General features: G+C 62.1%; 3 protein-coding genes across 3 annotated transcripts in view; 1 reads left to right on the top strand and 2 right to left on the bottom strand.

Annotated features, from left to right (window-relative positions):
- Positions 1-917: 917 nt before the first annotated feature.
- On the bottom strand, positions 918-3,480 carry LOC115916021 (nucleus accumbens-associated protein 1-like; the record flags this gene model as incomplete). The annotated part of the gene is made up of 2 exons (XM_030969728.1): positions 3,390-3,480; positions 918-1,350 (listed from the first exon to the last, which is right to left on the bottom strand). A coding segment is annotated over exon 2 (414 nt), but the record flags the coding sequence as incomplete, so codon positions are not given.
- Positions 3,481-5,419: 1,939 nt separating this feature from the next.
- LOC115916020 (basic salivary proline-rich protein 1-like) lies at positions 5,420-6,776 on the top strand. The gene has a single exon (XM_030969727.1). The coding sequence runs from the start codon at positions 5,461-5,463 to the stop codon at positions 6,466-6,468; it is 1,008 nt and encodes a 335-aa protein (XP_030825587.1). The 5' UTR covers positions 5,420-5,460; the 3' UTR covers positions 6,469-6,776.
- A 1,058-nt stretch (positions 6,777-7,834) lies between these two features.
- Positions 7,835-22,857, bottom strand: part of LOC115916019 (voltage-dependent P/Q-type calcium channel subunit alpha-1A-like) — a gene marked incomplete at its 5' end in the record, with an annotated part of 41,535 nt that continues 26,512 nt past the window's right edge. Inside the window, 16 exon segments of the mRNA XM_030969726.1 lie at positions 7,835-8,026; positions 8,114-8,136; positions 8,139-8,274; positions 10,078-10,376; positions 11,031-11,143; positions 11,145-11,236; positions 12,125-12,160; positions 12,624-12,731; positions 13,084-13,225; positions 13,709-13,800; positions 14,568-14,668; positions 14,750-14,857; positions 15,878-15,983; positions 17,897-17,993; positions 21,466-21,593; positions 22,073-22,223. Coding sequence (XP_030825586.1) covers positions 7,835-8,026; positions 8,114-8,136; positions 8,139-8,274; positions 10,078-10,376; positions 11,031-11,143; positions 11,145-11,236; positions 12,125-12,160; positions 12,624-12,731; positions 13,084-13,225; positions 13,709-13,800; positions 14,568-14,668; positions 14,750-14,857; positions 15,878-15,983; positions 17,897-17,993; positions 21,466-21,593; positions 22,073-22,223 — 1,924 coding nt within the window.

Here is a 22,857-nt window from a genome sequence, read left to right as displayed (position 1 = left end):
TGCAGGGTGGGCAGGATGAGGGAGCAATGAGTGAGTGAGTGGGACTCCTCTGAAGGTTGATTTACTATTATTACATTACATTATATATACATTTTTTATATATATATATATAATTATATAAAATATTATGTTACACATATACTATATATTAATATAATATAGTATACTATACTATATTATACTATATACCATACTCTACTATACTATATTAATATATATGTGTGATATTATATATAATCATATATATAAATTATATATAATTAAATATTCTATATATTCTATATATTATATATATTCTATATATTATATATTATATTATTACATATTATGTATTATATATTATGTATTATATATTATGTATTATATATTATGTATTATATATTATATTATATATTATATTATTACATATTACATATTATATATTATATATTTTATTTAGAGATATATATATATAAAATGTAATGTAATATAATAATAACTAAGCCTTCTAAGAACATGGAGTAAAATTCATCGCTTCCTCCTTCCATTATATTACACATATATATATTATATATATATTATTGTATATATAATATATATAATATATATTATATATTATATATATATATATATATATAATATATATATTATATATATATAGTATATATATATATATTATATATTATATATATATATATAAATATATAATGTAATGTAATATAACAATAACTAAGCCTTCTAAGAACATGGGAGTCAGATTCATCGCTTCCTCCTTCCATTATATTACACATATATATTATATATTAATATAATATAATAATGATATTATATGATATGACATTACACGATATAACACGACGTAACACAACATATATAATAATACAACATATATAATATTATACAATAACAAATCAGCCTTCTAGCACCGCGGGACTCACATCGCCCACTCCCCCCTGCCCCTTGAACCCCCCGCACCCAACACGGACCTTGAGGAAGAACTCGGTGCCCTTCTCCATGATCTCCTGGATCTGCAGGAAGCCCGCCGTGTACATCAGCAGGAACTGGTCGCCCACGTTCATGCTGAGCCGGCCGGTGTAGCAGAAGCTGAGGATCTGCTGGAAGCTCTGCGGCTGCACGGCGGCCGGCAGCTCCACCACGGCGCTCTTGGAGCTGTGGAAGAGGTCTCGGAAGTAGGAGCTGCTGGCGGCCAGCACGGCGCGGTGCGCCTTGAACGCGTGGCCCTTGACCACCACGGAGACGTCGCAGAAGAGCCCCTGCAGGCGCTGCTCGTTCAGGCACTCCAGGATGCTGTTGCCGAAGTTGGGGATCTCCATCTGCAGCGTCTGCGCCATGGCGGGCGCCGGGCGGGGCCTGGCGGGGAAACGGGGCGAGTTGGGGACAGTGGGGACATCAGTGGGGACACACTGGGGGAGTTGGGGACAGTGGGGACAGCACAGGGGGAGTTGGGGACACTGGGGACATTGGGGACACACTGGGGGAGTTGGGGACAGTGGGGACAGCACAGGGGGAGTTGGGGACAGTGGGGGACAGTGGGGACAGATGGAGGGCACTGGGGACAGCACAGGGGGAGTTGGGGACAGTGGGGACAGTGGGGACACACTAGGGGAGTTGGGGACAGTGGGGACAGCGGGGACATTGGGGACACACTGGGGGAGTTGGGGACATTGGGAACACACGGGGCGAGTTGGGGACACTGGGGACATTGGGGACACACTGGGGGAGTTGGGGACAGTGGGGACAGTGGGGACACACTGGGGGAGTTGGGGACAGTGGGGACAGCACAGGGGGAGTTGGGGACAGTGGGGACAGTGGGGACAGATGGAGGGCACTGGGGACAGCACGGGGGGAGTTGGGGACACATGAGGGGCACGGGGGGCACTGGGGACAAACGGGGGGAGTTGGGGACATTGGGGACAGTGGGGACACACGGGGGGAGTTGGGGACAGTGAGGGACACATGGGGAGAGTTGGGGACACTAGGGACAGTGAGGACAGCACAGGGGGAAGTTGGGGACACTGGGGACAGTGAGGGACACACGGGGGGAGTTGGGGACATTGGGGACACACGGGGGCATTGGGAACACATGGGGGGCATTGGGATCAAACGGGGGGCATTGGGGACAGTGGGGACAGTGGGGACAGTGGGGACACATGGGGGAGTTGGGGACATTGCGGACACACGGGGGGCATTGGGGACAGTGGGGACAGTGGGGACAGCACGGGAGGAGTTGGGGACAGTGGGGACAGCACAGGGGGAGTTGGGGACATTGGGAACACACGGGGCGAGTTGGGGACAGTGGGGACAGCACAGGGGGAGTTGGGGACACATGAGGGGCACATGGGGAGAGTTGGGGACACTGGGGACAGTGGGGACAGCACGGGAGGAGTTGGGGACAGTGGGGGGGCAACCAGGGTGTTTGGGACATTGAGAGGTGTTGGGACAGTGGGGGGCATTGGGGGACATTGAGGGGCGTTGGGGACATTGGGGACAGCGAGGGGCATTGGGGACGTTGGGGACATTGAGGGAGGTTGGGGACACTGGGGACACACGGGGGGAGTTGGGGACAATGGGGGGCAACAGGGGGTGTTGGGGACATTGTGGGGACAGCACATGGGGTGCTGGGGACAGCAGGGACATTGTGGGGGGACAGAGCAGGGACAGGGGTCCCACAAAGCCCCCAACCCCAAACCCCCCCCCCAGGTCCCCACCAGGGCCAGGGGGGCTCTGAGGGAATTGGGGGGGGGGCGCAGGGCAGGGACCCCCCTCCCCGGGGGCCGCAGGGTTTGGGGGAGACTTCCCCAAACTGGGGGAAGGAGACCCCCGAGTGTGACCTGGGGGCTGGGGGAGATCCCAGATGGGAAATTGAGGGGGGGGTTCCCCAAATTTGAGAGGGGGGGGGAACCTCCAGTTGGGGGATGAGCAGAGGGACCCCAAAACACGGGGGGGGTCACCCAAAGGGACCCCCCTCCCTGGCCTGGGGACAGCGGAGCCCCCCGTGCCCAGCAGGGGAAGGGACGGGACCCCCGAACCCTCCGAGGTCACACCGAGGGGACCCCAAATTTTTTGTTTTTGGGGGGGGGGGTGTCCCAAAACCCCCCAAGCCAGGGGGGTCCGCAGTGGGGGGAGGGGAGGGGGGGACCCCCAATCCCCACAGCGCGGAGGGGGCACGGACAGAGCCCCGCCCCCCCATTCCCGGCAGCAACAGCGGCGCCGCCCCGGGAGAACCGGGGGATCCCCAGCGCGGGGGGGGGCGGGAGGCGCCGCAGGCCCGGGGGAACGGGGGGGGGGGTGGTTACCGGGCCCGGTGCGGGAGGGAAGCGGAGCACCGGGGAGCCGGTGCAAGGGGCAGCGGGCGGGCTCGGGGCGGGGCAGGGGGGTCGGTGCCGTACCGGGGGCCGGGGGCGCTGCGCTGGGGCCGCGGCCGCTGCCGGAGCCGCTCCCGGGGCCGCCGCGCTCAGCGGCCATTCATTGTGCGGCAGGCGCGACCGGCCGAGCGCCGAGCGCGCCGCCCGCGCCTGCGCGACCAGCCGAGCGCCGAATCATCCACCCAGCGCCGCCCGCTGACCCCGCGGAGTTTAACGGGCGGGAGAGGCGGGGAACGCGTGGGGAGCGCGGAGGAAAAGCGCGGGGTGCTGGCGCACCGCGTGCCGCTCGCGGGGTACGGTGGGATCGGTTTCTTCCCGCGCCGCCGGCGGGCAATGCCGCGGACAGGCGTTTTTGGAGCGGCGGGCGGAGGTTTTCAGATCCTGCGCGGCCGCCGTGGTCACGTGAGCGGCGCAAGATGGCGGCGCCCGTGTGTGAGGGGCGGCGCGGGGGGAACGCGCGGGGCGGCGGGCGCGGGAGAGCGGCGGGGGGGACACGGAGGGGACAGAGGGGACGGGGGGACACGGAGAGCCCCGGGGGACACACCGGGGGTTTAACCACCACCACCCCCCCGGCCTTGCCACGTGCTGGAAGAGGGGGCGGCGGGGGCGGCGGGAGGCTCGGTGCGACCCCCGGTCCTGGTTTTTGGGGGAGAGGGGGTCCCTGGCCCCCTCAAAATTCCCAATTTTCCGATTTTTTTTGTCCCGGGATATTCCCTCAAAAACCCGCGCCAGCGTCCCCGGGACCCCAAGAGAGCCAAGGGGAATTCCTAAAATTCCCCTCGGGACCCTGAAAATTGCCCCAAAACTTCGGCTCCCCCCTCCCAGCGGGGCGTGCCGGCATTCCCAGATTTCCCCCCGCCCCAAATTTCCCAGGAATTGGGTGAAGTCAGAATTTGTTTTTCCCGAATTGCCTCCTTTTCCCGCTGCCCCGTGCCTCAGTTTCCCCTTTTTCCTCCCGGAGGAATGCGGGGGAGGGGTCTCCCTGCTGCCCCCAGCCCCCCTCCCAAAATCGGGGTCCATCTCTTCGTTCTCCCCCTTCCCCTCTCGTTGCTGTACAGAATTTGGGGGGTGGGGGGCGCATGGACCCCCCCCAGCCCTGTCTGTCCTGTGTAATGAAGTGCCAAGACCCGCCCCCCCCATCCCGGACACCCCCCAGGGGCCCTTCTGGAGCGCCCCCAGACCCACCAGGACCCCTCCCCACTCCGGGACCCCCCCCCCCCGACGCTGGAGGTTGCACATGAACTGCTGTTGGGCGCGAGGGAGCGTGTGAATAGTGAAAATAAACACAGAGTTTGTAACAGCCGCGCCCCAGCACCCCCAAAAACGGCCCCGGGGGCTGGGAAATTGGGGGGGGGGCGCGAAAAACCCCGGGGGGGGCTCGCAGGGGTGGTTCCGCCCCTTTTTGCCCTTATATGGGCATGCGGAAGCGGATTTCCCCGCCTTGTCCCGCGCGTGGCCCCGCCCCTTTTCCCAGTGACGTCAGCGCTGCCTTATATGGGCATGGAAGTGGCGGGGGCGGGGAGGGGATCCCCGGGTGGGGGAGGAGGACACGGGGGGCGCAGGGACCCCTAAAACCAGGGGAGGGGGCGCAGGGACCCCCGAAATTCATGGTGGGGGGGCACAGGAGCCGCTCAAACAGACGGGAGGGGGCGCAGGGACCCCTCCCCAAAATCATGGGGGGGCACAAGGACCCCTCCCCAACACATGGGGGGGCACAGGGACCCTCCCCCAAACAAACGTGGTGAGTACAGAAACCCCCCCCCCCCAAATATATGGGGGGCACAGGGACCCCCACAAAACCACGGGGAGCCCCCACCTCAGGCAGCGGGGAACCCCCCCCCCCAATTTTCACAGAGACCCCAAATCCTTTGGGGGGGCTGGGGACGGACGCGACCCCTCCCCGGGGCACCGAGCCCCCCCCCCCCAGACCCATTTCCGTCCCCGGCGCCTCCGAGACGCGGCGGGGCCGGATGCGGTGGCGGGGGGGGGGGCTCGGGGCGGTCCCGGGACCGGATGCGGTGGTGGGGGGAACCGGGGGGGTCAGGGCGGTACAAGAAGCGCGGCGGGGCCGTCCCGGGGCATTGCCGGGGCCGCCATGGAGGAGGCGCAGCGGCTGCTGACGGTGTCGGTGTGGAAGCTTTACCGGTGCCGGGTGCGGCGGGGCGGCCTCCGCTTGCACCGGAGCCTGCAGCTCTCGCTGCTCGTCCGCGCCGCACGACATCGGTACCTGAGCGCCCGAGCCGCCGCCGGGATCCTCCCGGGACCGGAGATTAGCGGGGCTGCGAGGAACGGAGCGAGCCCGGTACCGGAGATTAGCGGGGCCGCGAGGAATGGAGCGAGCCCGGTACCGGAGATTAGCGGGACCGCGGGGAATGGAGCCAGCCCGGTACCGGAGATTAGCGGGGCTGCGAGGGACGGAGCGAGCCCGGTACCGGAGATTAGCGGGGCTGCGGGGAACGGAGTGACCCCGGTACCGGAGATTAGCGGGACCGCGGGGAACGGAGTGACCCCGGTACCGGAGATTAGCGGGGCTGCGAGGGACGGAACGAGCCCGGTACCGGAGATTAGCGGGGCTGCGAGGGACGGAGCGACCCCGGTACCGGGAGGCGACCCGAACGGGGACCCCCGGTGCCCGAACACACCGAGCGCGGAGCGGCCGGACCGAGCGACGAACCGGACCGAGCAAGAATGGGGGAACCCCCTCAGGGACTGCACCGGGGACCCCCGGAACCCACCGAGCGCAGCCCCCCGCAGTGAACGGTACCGGGGATGCCCCCCCGAGCGACCGAGTGCGGAGCCCTCGAGCCCCGCGAACCGGGACCGGGACCCCGCCCTGACCGCGGGTCCCCGTCCCGCCCCGGACCCCGCGAACCGGGACCCGCCTCCCGCTGCCCCCGGCCCTCCCCGGTCCACCGGAGCGCCCCGGGCCGGGCAGAAGCGGCGCAGCAGCGGCTCGGCGGGGCCGGGCCGGGGGCCGGTACCGAGCAAACGGGCGCGGTTGGAGGCGGAGGCGCCGCCGGTGCCACCGGGGCCGCCCGGGCGCTGCTCGGGACCGCCCGCAGCCGCTTTCGGTTTCCTGGTCCGCGCCGTCGGGGCGTGCTGAGCCCTCCGGGGAGCCGACACGGAACTTAACGGGGATCCCCCGGGACACACGGACATTAACGGGGATCCCCCCGGGACACACGGAACCGGTTCTGGAAAGCCCCGGGACACGCGGACATTAACGGGGAACCCCCGGGACACACAGAAATTAACGGGGAACCCCCCGGGACACGCGGACATTAACGGGGAACCCCCGGGACACACAGAAATTAACGGGGATCCCCCAAACTGCTGCGGGCCCCCGGTGGAACGGAACCGGACACGAACGGACTCTCGGGGCTCCCGGTGGGGTTCCAGGCTGGCCCTGCCGCCCCCCCCCGTTAATTGTGCTTAATTATTATTTTGTTAATGAAATAAAAGTGGGTTTTGTGCAGCCGCTGCCTCGGGGGGAGTTTTTTTGGGGGGCACCGCTGCTGGATTTGGGGAGGAACAAAGGGAATTTGGGGGTGGGGGGGCTCGGGGGGTCCTCGGATGGGTCGGGGGGCTCGGTCTGAATCGGGGGGGGGGAAATTCGGACCCCCGCCCCCCGTCTCTTCCGGCTTCGGTTTCCCGGGGGGGAGGGGAATATCCGGTACCGGGGGCGGGGGAACCACCCGGGAAACCCCCCCCGGTTCCGGTTCCGGGAAGCTCCGCGCGGGGTTACCGGGGGGGTCACGGGGGGCTCCGGGCCCGCGGGGTGCCCCCCCCCTCGCCCTCTCCCCACCGCGGTCCCGGGAAGGAGCGAGACGGGCTCGATCCAAAATTCCTTTTTTTTTTAATGGTTCCGGTTTGGGATTTTTCGGTTTGGTTTCTTTTTTTTTCGGGTTCGGTTTGGTTTTTTTTTTTTTTTTGTTTGGTTTTGGGTTTTTTGGTTTTTTTTTTTTGCCTTTTTTTATCTTTGATCTTTTATTTCTCGGTTTCGGTAACTCGGTTCATGCAATGGCGGCGGCCCCGGTTCCGCCGCCTCCGTGCCTCGGGCCGGGGAGGGGCCGGTGCTTGTTCCCGGTGTTCGTTCCCGGTGCCGGTTCCCGGTATTCCCAGTGCCGGTTCCCGGTGTTCCCGGCGCCGGTTCCCGGTGTTCCCGCCGTCCCCGGTGACGGTACCCGGTGTTCCCGCTGCCCATCCCGGAGCCTCCCAGGCTCCGCTCCCGTCCCGGCGGCTCCTCCCGACCGGGCTGGGGGGTTCGGGGGGTCCCGGGGGAGTCTCGGGGTGCGGGGGTCCCCGGTTCCGCCCCCCCCCCCGCGGCGGCGGCTCCTCCAGATGATAAAACTCATCCAAAACCCCGGGAGCGGGCGGGGGGCGCGGTGCGGGTGGCGACATCCACCCCCCTGGCCGCGACACGCTGTCGCGATACGCGGGCTCCGTGCGCGCCCTGTCGCGACACGCCGCTAGCAGCAATCATCGTCCGTCTCGCTGTAGGGGTCGCGCAGACCGGGCCGCCCTTTCCCGGTGCCGCCGTGGCCCGGGTAGTACCCGTTGGGCAGCCGCCGCCCGGGCCGCGGCGGGGACGGGCCGCCCCCACCGGGGGTCCCGGTGGCGCGGGGGGCGCGGGGGGCGCGTCCGTCCGGCGGCATCGGCGGCTCGGTGTCGCGGGGGGCCAGCGCGAGGCGGCGGCGGGGCGGGCGGGGCGGGGCTCGGCGGGCGGCGGGGGCGGCGGGGCCGCGGGCGGCGGGGGCGGCGCGGCGGGCGGGGGGCGGCGGGCGGCGGGCGAGTACGAGACGTGGGGCCGAGGAGTGGCGGGGGTCGGCGGGAGCTGGCGGCGGGTGCGGCGCGGGGTGCTGGTCCCGGACGTGGAGAGCACCGGGCTGCCGCTGACCGAGCTGCTGCCCTGCGGCGACAGCGACAGCGGCGGTGGCACCGGGAGGGCGGGGGGGGACACGGGGACACCGTGGGGACATCGTGGGGACAGCATGGAGGGGGGAGAGGAAGGGAAATGGGGACCAGGGGAGGGGGACACAGGGGAGCGGAGGGGACATGGGGGGACACGGTGGGGGGACACGGGGACACCGTGGGGACAGCATGGAGGGGGGAGAAGGAAGGAAATGGGGACCGGGGGAGGGGGGCACAGAGGAGTGGAAGGGACATGGGGGGGGGACACGGTGGGGGGGACACGGGGACATCGTGGGGACAGCATGGGGACAGCATGGGGACAGCATGGAGGGGGGAGAGGAAGGGAAATGGGGACCCGGAGAGGGGGGCACAGGGGAGCGGAGGGGACACGGGGGGGGGGACACGGGGGACACCGTGGGGACATCGCGGGGACAGCATGGAGAGGGGGGAGGAGGAAGGGAAATGGGGACCCGGGGGGGGTCGCAGCCGCGGCGGGGGACACAGCCACGAGCCGTGCAGGCGCGGGGGGCACAAAGGGGAGCGCAGGCGACAAAAGGGACACGAAAGGGGAGGGGGAGGGGCGCTGGGTCCCCCCCCAAAAGCGCTCGCAAGGCAAAGCTCGGGGTTTGGGGGGGGGGGGGGTGGAGAAGTTTGGAAGAGTCAGCCCCGGAGAGGGGGGGGGACAACCCCAAATCTGGGGGTCCTGGGGGGGGCGTTACCCCTCAATTGTTCTGTGAGTTTGGGGGGGGGGTCCGTGAGCCCCCGATGCCGGGATGGGGGGTGAGGACCCCAACCCCCAATTGAGGCATCGGGGGGTCTGTGTTCTCTGAATGGGGGGGGAGAGCTGAGGACCCCAGACCCATTTCAGGGTGTGTGGGGAGGGGCTGTGAACCCCCAAACCTCAGCACAGGCTCTGTGCCCCCCCCACCCCCCAGGACTATGGAGGAGCCCCCAGACCCAGCTTGGGCGGGAGGGGGGTGTGTGAGACTCTTGATTTCTGGAAATTTGGGAATTTTGCGGGGGGGGGCAGCTTTGTTCCAAACTTTCCAGGGTGGCCGGAGGAGCCTTAGGGGGGCCGGAGCAAAAATTTTTTGGGGGCCCCGAGGCGCTTACCTGGGCCACCCCTCGCCGTGACAGCGCAGCCAAAGCACAGCCATGGGGAAACAGCAGAGAGGTGAATCAAGGCAGGACCCCCCGCCCCCCAAAAAAACAAAAAAAAAGCAGCCGAAAATGGAAAATGGGGGGGCAAGGGCAAGCGAGGGAGGGGGGGGGGCTCTGTGCGGGCACGGGGGGGGGAGGGGCTGAGAGCAAGGAGGGGGGGACGCATTGGGAGGGGTCTCGAAGCGTCGCCGCCGCCCCCCCCCCAAAACGGCTTCCCATTGGGTGGTGCCGTTCCTTGGGGGGGCGGCTGGACCCCCGAGGAGGGGGAGGTTGGACCCCCCCCAAGTTGGGCACTGGACCCCCCCCCAAGTTGGTCAGTGGACCCCCAAATTTTTTGGGGGGGGGTGAGGAGACTGGACTCCCCCCCCCGGGCAGAGCGGGGGGCTCTGCTGGTGTAACTGGGACGCCCCCCCCCTCACCCAAAAAGTCCCTCAGAGATGTTTTGGGGAGGGGGGGGGGTTTGGAGAGCTCGCACCGTTCCCTCCCCATTTCGGGGGATTTTTTTTTGGGGGGGGGGGGTCTTTGGTTGAATTGGTTGAATCCACCGGGGGTGCAGCCCTTGGTGCCCCCCCCCCCCAAATAATGGGAAGGGGGGGTGTTAGAGGCGGAGAGGGGGGATCGGAGCGGGGGGCGCACCCACCTGGCGGGGGGGTCCCGCGTGCTCCCCCCGGCCCTCGCTGGGCGAGCGGGACCAGCGGCGGTCGCGGGACCGGGGCCGCCCGTACTCCTGGGGGGGGGCGGCGGCGGCGGGGGGGGGCGCGCAGCGCTCCCGGTGCTGCTGCTCGGCCGCGCCCCCCCCGTGGTGGTGGTGGTGGTGGTGGTGGTGGTGGTGGTGCCGGTGCCGCCGGTCCTTGGGGCGGCCCCGCTCGGGGTCCCGCTCTTTTGGGGGGGGGGCGTCGCCCCCCGATTGCGTGGTGAGGCTCAGGTCCGTGCCCAACCCTGGGAGAGGGGGAATTTCCCCCCCCCAAAAAAAATTGGGGATTTGAGGAGTTCTGCGAAGATTTTGGGTTTTTTGTTTTGTTTTTTGGGGAGGGGGGTTGACTTTGATTTTGGGGCTCACCCCTGGGATTTTTGGGGTTTTTGGGGGGGGTCCCCTTGAGGCGATTTTTGGAGGGAGGGGGGTGTTTGGGGAGGTACGGATGTCCTTGGGAATCTCCAAAAAAAATCAAAAAAATTTGGGATTTATGGCGTTCTGGGGCAATTTGGGGTTGGTTTGGGTTTTGTTTGTTTGGTTTTTTTTGGGGGGGGGTGTGGCTTGGATATTTTGGGGCTCCTCGGAGATTTTGGCGCTCAATGACGGGTTTTTTTGGGTGGGGGTTTCCCTTGAGGCGATTTTTGGTGGCGAGGAGAGGGTTTGACATCCTTGGGGGAATTTTGAGGGGGGGGTGGAATTTTTGAGGACTTTAGCTGCAATTTGGGATATTTTTTTTGGCTCTTTTTTTTTGTTTTTGCAGTCCCCCCCGATTTGAGGCTCCAGGGGTGACGCGGAGGGGACACCAGCGACCCAAAGGCACCTCGGGGACACGCGGGGTGGGGGAAAAGGCAGTGGTGGGATGTGTGCCCCCCCCCCACAATATGAGGCGGGGGTCGCACCTGTGTCGCCGTCCGTGTAGCGGCTGAGGGAGCGCTCGGAGGCGCGGTGGCCGCGGTGGCCCCGGCGGAGGGGGGGGTGGTGGTGGTGGTGGTGGCGCTGCCCGTCCTCGGGGGACGCGCTCCAGGCTGAAATCGTCCAGGCGGACGCCGCGGGCTCGGCCGAGCAGCGAGGCCGAGCGCTTCATGGGGCTCGAGTCCGCGATGGTCTGCGCGACAGCGGCCCGGTGGCACCGGGGACACAGCGCGGGGGGAGCGGGGATGGCGGGACCCAGGGTCCCCTCCCCGGTGTCCCCTCCCCGGATTTGTCCCCTCCCCGGATTTGTCCCCCCTCGCCCGCCCCCGGTGGGTGACGCTGGGCGGGGAGGGACGCGGTGTTGTCACCGCGGTGTCGCCGCTGTCACCGTGGGGTCCCCACTGTGTGCCCCCCCTCCCCCCCAGGACAGATTCTCCCTCCCCCGTCCTGCTGCTCTAAACATTGAATTGCTGCTTGGGGGGGACAGAAGGACAGAGGGACAGTCGGGGAGTGGGGGGGGACACGGGCGCTGCTCCTCGCTGGCTCCGGGTGACACAGAGGGGACAAAGTGTGGGGGGGACACAGGGACAGCCGGGGGGGCTCTGGGTGTGTCGGGGGGTCGGGGGTCTCTGTCAGGAATTGGGGGGTCTCGGGGGGTACCTACACTGAGGTTCTGCCTCGGGGGAAGGGGGTCCGGAGCAGGGGCTGGGTGTGTCGGGGGTCTCGGGGGGTCGGGGGTCTCTGCGCAGGAATTGGGGGGTCCTCGGGGCCCTGTCAGGGATAAGGGGGTCTCTGGGGGGTCGGTTAGGTCGCTACTTCAGAGGTGGGCTCTGTGTGCGGGGTCTTTCTGTCAGGGTGGGGTGGGTCTCTGTCAGGGATTGGGGGTCTCCTCTGTCAGGAACTGGGGGGGGTCTCGGGGGGTACCTACACTGAGGTTATTGCCTCGGGGGGAAGGGGGTCCGAGCAGGGTTGGGGGGCTCTGGGTGTGTCGGGGGGGTCTCGGGGGGTCGGGGGTCTCTGTCAGGGAATTGGGGGTCTCGGGGGTCTCTGTCAGGAATTGGGGGGTCTCGGGGGTACCTACACTGAGGTTATTGCCTCGGGGTCGCACCTTCCTCCGCTGCCCGAGCCCAGGAGGTGCCCGCGGAGCCGCAGGAGAGACAGAGAGCGCTGAGACCCCGGCCCGGGGGTCCCGGGAGGGTATTTTGGGGTGGGGGGGGGGGTCCGAGGGGCTCGGGGGTTGGGGGGGGCAGAGCAGCCAAGCAGCGGCGGTGGGGGAGGGGGGGGCAGCAGCAATGAGCAGAGCAGCCAGAGCGTCCCTGTCCCCAAGCCGGACATGCTGAGGACACGGGGACACTTTGGGGGTGTCCCCACCTGTGTGTCGTCCCCCCCCCCCCCAAAAAGCGCCCCAGAAGCCCCCCCCGCCCCCCCCCAGCTGCCATGCTCATGCCCCACCCTGCACACCCCCGGGTGACACAGCTGTCCCCAAGGCCACCATGAAAGCTGCGGGGGGGGGGGAGGAGGAAGGCGATGCCAGCCCGGGGCTGGCACCGGGGGTTGTCCCCTCCCGTCCCCTCCCTCACCTGGGGGTCGGCGGGCAGGCGGGGCATGGAGGCGGCGCGGCCGTGCCCCTCCATGGGCACGTAGTCACCGTCCGAGGGCTCCTTGGGCATCTCCCGCATCTCCACCAGCTGCGGGGGGCACCGGGGAAACTGAGGCACGGCGGGACAGACCCCCCCCCGGGGACACGGGGACACGCGGGGGACACACACGGGGTGGCACCGGAGCTCATTTGGGGGTTGGGGTGGACAGAACCGAGGGGAAACTGAGGCACGGCAAGAGGGGGGTGGCACTGGGACAGCCCCCCCTGGGGACATGGGTGGGGCATGGGGATGAGGGGACACTTGGGGACACACACGGGGTGGCACCGGTGCTCATTTGGGGGTTGGGGTGCGGGGAACCGAGGGGAAACTGAGGCACGGCGGGGGGAGCGGCGCTCAGGGGACACACGGGGGGTGGCCCGGGGGTGACACCGGCGCTCACCTGGGAGTTGGGGCGGCTGTTGGGGACATCGTCGGGGTGGCCCCGCTCGGGGCTCCAAGTGCCCGTCCTCTGGAACATCTCCTGGGCGCGCTGCGTCACCCACGAGTGGCTCTCCTTCAGGTCCCCGCTGTCCCGTGCGGCCCTGGCGGGGACAGCGGCGCTTGGGGACACTGCGAGGACACCGGGGACACGCAGGGGACACCGCAGGGGACACACAGGGACACACAAGGGACACACAGGGGACAACAGGGGACACTGCGAGGACACCGGGGACACGCAGGGGACACCGCAGGGGACACACAGGGGACAACAGGGACACACAGGGGACAACAGGGGACACTGCGAGGACACCGGGGACACGCAGGGGACACCGCAGGGGACACACAGGGGACAACAGGGACACACAGGGACACACAGGGGACGCGAGGGTGGCACTGGGGACACTGCAGGTGGCACTGGGTACGCTGCAGGGGACACGAGGGTGGCACCGGGGACACCGCAGGTGACACGGGGGACACGAGGGTGGCACTGGGGACACGAGGGTGGCACTGGGGACACGAGGGTGGCACTGGGGACACCGCAGGGGACACGAGGGTGGCACTGGGGACACGAGGGTGGCACTTACGGCTCCGCCGCGGGCGCTGTGTCCGGTCCCGGGGGTCCCTCCTGGGTGGGGGAGGGCGGCTCCATGCGCTGGAACATCAGCGGGGTCCGGTTCTGTTGGGGACATTGGGGACAGTGGGGACATGGGGGGGCAGTGGGGACATTGGGGACATTGGGGACAGTGGGGACATTGGGGACAGTGGGGACATGGGGGGGCAGTGGGGACATTGGGGACATTGGGGACATGGGAGCAGTGGGATTTGGGGACACGGGGACACCAGCAGTGACAGAGCGGAGCACAGGGCCAGCCTGGGGGGGCCCTCGGGGGCTGCGAGGCAGCAGCGGGGACACCTCGGGCAGGGTGACAGGGAGGGGACAGCGGCCGTGTCCCCACCTGCTCCTCGCGCACGGCCTGCGGCTTCTTGGCCTTGCTCTGCCTGTCCCCATGTCCCCAGTGTCCCTCCATGTCCCCCCATGTCCCTCCATGTCCCCCCATGTCCCCTGATGTCCCCATGTCCCCCGCATGTCCCCAATGCCCCCCATGTCCCCATATCCCCCCATGTCCCCTGATGTCCCCATATCCCCTGGTGTCCCCAATGCCCCCCGGTGTCCCCATGTCCCCCTGTGTCCCCTGATGTCCCCGTGTCCCCAGTGTCCCCATGTCCCCATATCCCCCATGTCCCCAATGCCCCGGTGTCCCCTGATGTCCCTGGTGTCCCCATGTCCCCCCTGATGTCCCCAATGCCCCCCATGTCCCCCGATGTCCCTGGTGTCCCCAATGCCCCGGTGTCCCCTGATGTCCCCGGTGTCCCCATGTCCCCTGATGTCCCCATGCCCCTGATGTCCCCAATGCCCCCCTGTGTCCCCCCTGATGTCCCCACCTGCTCCTCGCGCATGGCCTGCAGCTTCTTGGCCTTGCTCTGCCTGTAGTACTCCATGATCATCATGGCCGCGTAGATCTTCCCCACCGTCAGGTCCGTGGCTGCGGGGACAGGGGTCAGTCAGGGACGGCGCGGGGACAGCGCGGGGACAGCGAGGGGACAGGGACGGGCTGGCCCCTTACACTTGTGCGGGGTGACGAGCAGGTCCAGGTTCTTGGGGGACAGGTTGGGCCAGATGGCGATCATCTCCTTGCGCAGCTCCGCGTCCATCTGCTGCTTGTCGGCCCCGCCTGCGGGGACACCGGGGACACCGGGGCGGTGACATGGGTGACACCAGTGGCTCTGTGTGTCCTCAGGGACACCCCGGCCTCTCCCCAGCCCCTTGGGGACACCCTCCGTGTCCCCCCATGTTCCTTTGTCTGCCGTGTCCCTTTTGTCCACGCGTCCCCCGTGCGGTGGCCGTGTCCCCCCGGTGTCCCCCATGTCCTCGTGTCCCTTTATGCTGTCCATGTCTCCTGTCCCCCCGTGTCCCCCCGTGTCCCCCTGTCCCCTCCATCCCCCCGCTGTCCCCCCCATGTCCCCCTGTCCCCACACTGTCCCCCTGTCCCCGTATCCCCAATGTCCTCATGTCCCCCCATATCCCCCTGTCCCCACGCTGTCCCCATGTCCCCCTGTGCCCCATATCCCCCATGTCCCCCTGTCCCCTCCATCCCCCCCACCGTCCCCCTGTCCCCACACTGTCCCCATGTCCCCCTGCTGTCCCCCTCCCCCCATATCCCCGCTGTCCGTGCCCTCCATATCCCCCAGCCCCCTGTTAACGCTGTCCCTGGTGTCCCCTCCCCCATGTCCCTCCCCCCCCATGTCCCCCCCCTGTCCTCTACGTCCCCTGTCCCCCATATCCCCTGCTGTTCCGTGCCTCCCCCCATGTCCCCCTGTCCCCCCGCTGTTCCCCTGTCCCCCCCCCATGTCCCCGTATCCCCAAGGTCCTCATGTCCCCCCATGTCCCCCTGTCCTCCTGCTGTCCCCGGTGTCCCCCTGCTGTCCCCGCTGTCCCCCTGTCCCCCATATCCCCATATCCCCAATGTCCTCATGTCTCCCCATACCCCCCTGTCCCCCCCCCCCCCTGTCCCCCCATGTCCCGCTGTCCGGGTCCCCTGTCCCCCGGTGTCCCCCTGTCCCCTCATATCCCCCTGTCCCCCCGGTGTCCCCTGTCCCCCCATGTCCCCCTGTCCCCCCGGTGTCCCCCTGTCCCCCCATACCCCCCTGTCCCCCCATGTCCCCCTGCTGTCCCCGGTGTCCCCTGTCCGTGCCTTTGGCGATCTTGATGTCCAGGGCCGTTCGGATCAGGGCCATCAGGGTGGAGTTGAAGTGCACCGTGTTGTCATCGGCCACGGGCAGGTCCATGCGGAGCAGCCGCTGCGGGGGAGGGGGGGAGACCCCAAATTTGGGGGGAAGGGGGGGGCGGGGTCAGCCGGCACCACCCCCCAACCCCCCCCATCCCGAGGGGGAGGGGCTGGCGAGAAGGCGGGGGCTGCCCCGCCCAGCGGGCGGGGAAACTGAGGCACGACCCCCCTTCCCCCCACCCAAACCCCTCCCCCCCCCGGCCTCCCGCCTTCTCCCCATGTATTTTTTTTTTGGGGGACACGGCCAAGCGGGACCCCCAAAATTATTTTTTTTGGGGGGGGGGCGGCGCATGCGGCTCATGCAGCGGGGGGGGGAGGGGGGGGGTTCATTCCCAGTCCCATTCCGGGGATTTTTTTTTGGGGTTTTTTTGATGCAATCCGGCATTTTTTGGGGATGGGGGGGTCAGACACACACGTGCGGGGGATGATTTTGCCAGGCGCCCCCTCCCCATCAGCACCCCCCCCCCCACCCCACAAAAACAGCCGCCCCTCCCCCCTCCCCAACCCCCCCCCCCATGCAGCCCCGCGGGGGGGGGAGGGGCGGGGGGTGCAGAGCGAGCGATGCCGGGGAAACTGAGGCACGGATCCTTCCCCTCCCCCTCCATGCCCGACACCCCCCACCCCGACCCCCCCCTCAAGATGCAGGACCGCCCCTCCCCCACCCCACGATGCAGCTGCGGAGCCCCCGCGGTTGGGGGGGAGGGGGGGAGGGGGAGGGGCGGGGGCCGTGCAGCAGCCGGGGGGGGCGGGGGGGGGGGGGGCTCACTGAGGGGGGAGGGGGTGGGACTGGGAGGGGCGGGGGGGGGGAGTCCCTAAAAATGGGGTGGCCCCGGATATGGGGGCAAGGGACCCCAAATTTGGGGCTGGGGGGTCTCATTGGTCCCTTCCAGGACCCCCACCAATTTGGGGCTTGGGGGGTCTCATTGGTCCCCAATTTGGGGCTGGGGGGGTCTCATTGATCCCTTCCAGGACCCCCCAATTTGGGGCTGGGGGGGTCCCATTGGTCCCTTCCAGGACCCCCCAATTTGGGGCTGGGGGGGTCTCATTGGTCATCCCTTGGTGCTCATTGGTCCCCCAGGACCCCCAATTTGGGGCTGGGGGGTCCCATTGATCCCTTTCGACCCCCATTTGGGGCGGGGGTCTCATTGGTCCCCTTCCAGGGGGTCTCATTCCCTCCAACCAATTTGGGGCTGGGGGGGTCCCATTGGTCCCTTCCAGGACCCCCCAATTTGGGGGGGGGGTCTCATTGATCCCTTTCAGGACCCCCCAATTTGGGGCTGGGGGGGTCCCATTGGTCCCTTCCAGGGGGGGTCTCATTGATCCCTTCCAGGACCCCCCAATTTGGGGCTGGGGGGGTCCCATTGGTCCCTTCCAGGACCCCCCAATTTGGGGTCTCACGGTGGCCCCCAGGGGTCTCATTGATCCCTTTCAGGACCCCCAATTTGGGGCTGGGGGGTCCCATTGTCCTTCCCCCCGGGGGTCTCATTGATCCCTTCCAGGACCCCCCAATTTGGGGCTGGGGGGGTCTCATTGGTCCCTTCCAGGGGGTCTCATTGATCCCTTTCAGGACCCCCCAATTTGGGGCTGGGGGGGTCTCATTGGTCCCTTCCAGGACCCCCCAATTTGGGGCTGGGGGGGTCCCATTGCTCCCTTCCTGGAGACCCCCAAGGAAATCTTGGGGGATCCTTTGAGGGTGGGGGGATGAACCCCACATGTGGGTGACCCCCAAACCCCTCTTGGGTTGGTTTTTTGGGGGTGTGTGTGGGGGGGCGCATCTTACCCAGCCCATCCAGGGGGCTCAGCAGCGCTCGGCGGCCGCAGGAGGGAGGAAAAAAAAACACCACAAAAAAAAAAAAAAACCCAAAAAAAACCCCAAATTCGCCCAAAATGGGGCCGGGGGGGGGGCACCTGCGGGGGTTATTCTACCTTATAGGCCACGCGGGGGGGGCAGCTGGTGCCCAGCCCCAGCGGCGGCGACATGTGCCGCAGCATTTCGTACATGTCGGCGAGGGTCAGGCGGCCCCTGGGGGCGAGAGAGGGGGGGGGACACACCGGGGGGGGGTTAACGCGGCCCGGGGGGCGGGGGGGGCACCGAGCAGGAGGAGGAGGAGAAATTCTAAAAAAAAAAAAAAAAAATTTGGGGTGGGGGGGGTTTAAAATATTTAAATGAAACGGGATTAAAATGTGAAATGGAAGGGGAAAATTAATAAAAATTAAAGAGGTGGTAAAAGTGGAGTTGGGGGAAATATGGAATGAGGAGTTTGTGAAAGATGTCGAGGCGGGAAATAAAAAAAAAAAAATTAGATTGGGGGTGATGTTAGTAATGAAAAGGAAATGAAAGTGGAAATAATAAAAAATTAAATTGGAAATAATTAAAAAGAAATGGGGAATGATGATAAGGAAAATTAAAGTGGAAGTAATAATAAAAAAAAAAGAGATTGGAAGTAATGAAAAAAATTAAATTGGAAATTAAGAGAAATTAAATTGGAAATAATAATAACAAAAAGGAATTAAATTGGAAATAATTAAAAAAAAGAAATTGGAAATAATGATAAGAAAAATGAAATTGGAAGTAATAAAAAAATTAAATTGGAAATTAAGAAAAATTAAATTGGAAATAAGAAAAGAAAGAAATTGGAAATAATAAAAAAATTAAATTGGAAATAAGAAAAAAAGGAATTGGAAATAATTAAAAAAAAAGAAATTGGAAATAATTTTAGAAAATTAAATTGGAAATAATAAAAAAAATTGGAAATTAAAAAAAATTAAATTGGGAATAATAATAACAAAAAGGAATTAAATTGGAAATAATAAAAAAAAAGAAATTGGAAGTAATAAAAAAAAGAAATTAAATTGGAAATAATTTTAAAAAGTAATTAAATTGGAAATTAAAAAAAAATTAAATTGGAAATAATTGGAAATTTAAAAAAATTAAATTGGAAATAATGATAATAAAAAAGGAATGAAATTGGAAATTAAAAAAAATTAAATTGGAAATAATTTTAAAAAATTGGAAATTTAAAAGAAAATTAAATTGGGAATAATAATAATAAAAAAAAAGAAATTAAATTGGAAATTTTTAAAAAATTAAATTGGAAATAATTGGAAATTTTAAGAAAATTAAATTGGAAATAATAATAATAATTAAAAAAATTTAATTGGAAATAATTAAAAAAAAGAAATTGGAAGCAATAAAAAAAGAAATTAAATTGGAAATAATAAAAAAAGAAATTGGAAATTATAATAAAAAAATTAAATTGGAAATTTAAAAAAAATTAAATTGGAAATAATAAAAAAAAGAAATTAAATTGGACATTTAAAAGTAATTAAATTGGTAATTAAACCCCCCTCAAATATAAAAAAAGGAAATAAATTGGAATTAAAAAGGAAAAAAAGAAAGAAATTAAGTTGGGAATTGGGAATTTAAAAGTAAGCAATCAAACAAACAATAAAAAAAAGAAATCAAATTGGAAATTAAAAAAAAGAATGGCATAATTTAAAAAAATGGAAAAGCAAATAGATAACGAGAAATAATTTATTAATGTTGAATTGTTAATTGGTAAATAATAACAAATAAAAATAATGCTGAAAAAAAAAATTTAAAAATAAAATCATATGCAACCAAATAATAAAAAACGAAATGATAGCAGATAGTATGGAATAACAATAACGTCACGAATAATAATTCATAAAAAATAAAATTAATAAAGGAAATCAATATTAATAATTAACAACAACGTAACGCATAATAATTCATAAAAAATAAAATTAATAAAGGAAATAAATATTAATAATTAATAACCAAACCAGAACAATTCAACCAACGACCAAAAACCAAAAACCGCAGAATTTCCCCTTCCGGCCCCACCCGCGCTGCTTTGGGGGGGTTGGGGGGTTTTGGGGGTTGGGGAGGGGGGGGGGCCCCATGCCGGGGGGGCCGCGGGAAGCTGGGGGTCTCCATGCCAAGGGGGCTGTGTGACCATATACATGATATATATATTTATGGCATATATATGATGTATATCCGGCGCCGGGAAGCGCATTCCAGCCCCGGGGGGGGTTTTTTTGAGGGGGGGGTTTATTTATTTTTTTTTTGGGGGGGGGGCGAACCTTGCAGGCCACCCTATGGGGGCATTTCTTGCCCAGCCCCAGGGGGAGATCACGCGCAACAAACTGTACATGTCCCGGTAGTGGATGCGCCCGCTGCAAGAGACACACGTTAGTGGGGGGCTGAGACCCCCAAAAATCGGGACCCCCCCCTAAAGCGGGACACCCCCCCCCAAAGCGGGACACCCCCCCCCAAAGCGGGACACCCCTCCCCAAACTGTACATGTCCCGGTAATGGATGCGCCCGCTGCAAGAGACACACGTTAGTGGGGGTGCTGGGACCCCCCAAAAACTGGGACACCCCCCCAAAGCTGAGACCCCCATCCTAAAGCGGGACACCCCCCCAAAAAACCGGGACCCCCCCCCCAAACTGTACATCCCTGTAGTGGATGCACCCGCTGCAAGAGACACAGGTTAGTGGGGGGGTTAAACACCCCCCCCCCAAAAATCGGGGGACCCCCCCCTAAAGCTGAGACCCCCCCAAGACCCCTCCAGGCCGGGGGAGGGGGGGTGCGTTAGTGGGGGATGGGACCCCCACCCCCCCCAACCCAGTCGGGGGACACCCACTCAGATGGGCAGGGGGGGGTTTGGGGGTGTCCCTGTCCCCCCAATTGTGTCCCTGTCCCCCCAGTTGTGTCCCTGTCCCCCATTCGGGGTCTGGGGGTGTCCCTGTCCCCTCTGGGGGTGTCCCTGTCCCCCATTCGGGGTCTGAGGGTGTCCCTGTCCCCCCAATTGTGTCCCTGTCCCCCCAGTTGTGTCCCTGTCCCCCCGGGGGTGTCCCTGTCCCCCATTCGGGATCTGGGGGTGTCCCTGTCCCCCCCCAATTGTGTCCCTGTCCCCCATTCAGGATCTGGGGGTGTCCCTGTCCCCCATTTGGGATCTGGGGTGTCCCTGTCCCCCCAATTGTGTCCCTGTCCCCTCAGTTGTGTCCCTGTCCCCCCAGTTGTGTCCCTCTCCCCCCAATTGTGTCCCTGTCCCCCATTCGGGATCTGGGGTGTCCCTGTCCCCCCAATTGTGTCCCTGTCCCCCCAGTTGTGTCCCTCTCCCCCCAATTGTGTCCCTGTCCCCCATTCGGGGTCTGGGGTGTCCCTGTCCCCCCAATTGTGTCCCTGTGCCCCCAGGGGTGTCCCTGTCCCCCCAGTTGTGTCCCTGTCCCCCATTCAGGATCCGAGGGTGTCCCTGTCCTCTCAGGGGGTGTCCCTGTCCCCCATTTGGGATCTGGGGTGTCCCTGTCCCCCCAGTTGTGTCCCTGTCCCCCCAATTGTGTCCCTGTCCCCCATTCAGGATCCGGGGGTGTCCCTGTGCCCCCCATTTGTGTCCCTATCCCCCCGGGGGTGTCCCTGTGCCCCCCATTTGTGTCCCTGTCCCCCCCCCCGGCTGTCCCTTACCATGCGGCCGGGTCGTACTCGGCCCACACCCGCACGTACTCGTCCAGGTGGTGCGGGCCCAGGATGGAGGAGTCGCGGGTCAGGTACTCGAAGTTGTCCATGATCACGGCCACGAACAGGTTCAGCATCTGCGGGGGGGTTTGGGGACACTTTGGTGGCGCTTTGGGGACATTTTGGGGTCACTTTGGGCGCTGCTTGGGCGTTGCTTGGAGGCCCAGTTTGGGGACAGTTTGGGGACACTCTGGGGATGTTTTGGGGACACTTTGGTGGCACTTTGGGGACACTTTGGGGTCAGTTTGGGCGTGGCTTTGGGGCTGCTTGGAGGCACAGTTTGGGGACACTCTGGGGATGTTTTAGGGACACTTTGGTGGCACTTTGGGGACATTTTTGGGTCAGTTTGGGTGTGGCTTTGGGGCTGCTTGGAGGCCCAGTTTGGGGACACTCTGGGGATGTTTTGAGGACACTTTGGGGACACTTTGGGGTCAGTTTGGGCTTGGCTTGGAGGCCCAGTTTGGGGACAGTTTGGTGGCACTTTGTGGGCATTTTGGGAACAGTTTTGGGGGGCATTCTGGGGACACCCTGGGGACCACCCCCCCGGGGGGCTGACCAGGAAGGAGCAGAGGAAGATGAAGGACACGAAGTAGAAGTAGGCGAACTCGTTGCCGCACTCGTCCTCCTTGATGCCCGAGTTCTCGTCACACGGCTTCCCGCTGAGGCACGACAGCATGATCTCGTGCCACGCCTCCCCGGTGGCGCTCCTGGGGACAGGGGACACCGGGTGACACGGGCACGGGGGCGGGTGGCACAGACAGGGGGGCACCAGTGGGGCGCTGGGACTCGGCCACGGGGTGTGGTGGGGTGGCACTGGGTACCCAGGTGACACTGGGGTGGCACTGGGATTACACCAGGTGACACCGGGGTGGCACTGGGTACCCAGGTGACACTGGGGTGGCACTGGGATTACACCAGGTGACACTGGGGTGGCACAGGAATTACACCAGGGTGGCACTGGGTACCCAGGTGACACCGGGGTGGCACTGGGATTACACCAGGGTGGCACTGGGATTACACCAGGTGACGCTGGGGTGGCACTGGGATTACACCAGGTGACACCAGGGTGACACTGGGATTACACCAGGTGACACCGGGGTGGCACTGGGATTACACCAGGTGACACCGGGGTGGCACTGGGTTACACCAGGTGACACTGGGGTGGCACTGGGATTACACCAGGTGACACTGGGGTGGCACAGGAATTACACCAGGGTGGCACTGGGTACCCAGGTGACACCGGGGTGGCACTGGGATTACACCAGGGTGGCACTGGGATTACACCAGGTGACACCGGGGTGGCACTGGGATTACACCAGGTGACACCGGGGTGGCACAGGA

The sequence above is a fragment of the Camarhynchus parvulus genome, unplaced genomic scaffold (assembly GCF_901933205.1).
Source record: "Camarhynchus parvulus unplaced genomic scaffold, STF_HiC, whole genome shotgun sequence".
In the NCBI taxonomy this organism is placed as follows: domain Eukaryota; kingdom Metazoa; phylum Chordata; class Aves; order Passeriformes; family Thraupidae; genus Camarhynchus; species Camarhynchus parvulus.
The sequence above is the reverse complement of the archived record's forward strand: the minus strand, read 5'-3'. Positions and strand labels throughout refer to the sequence as shown.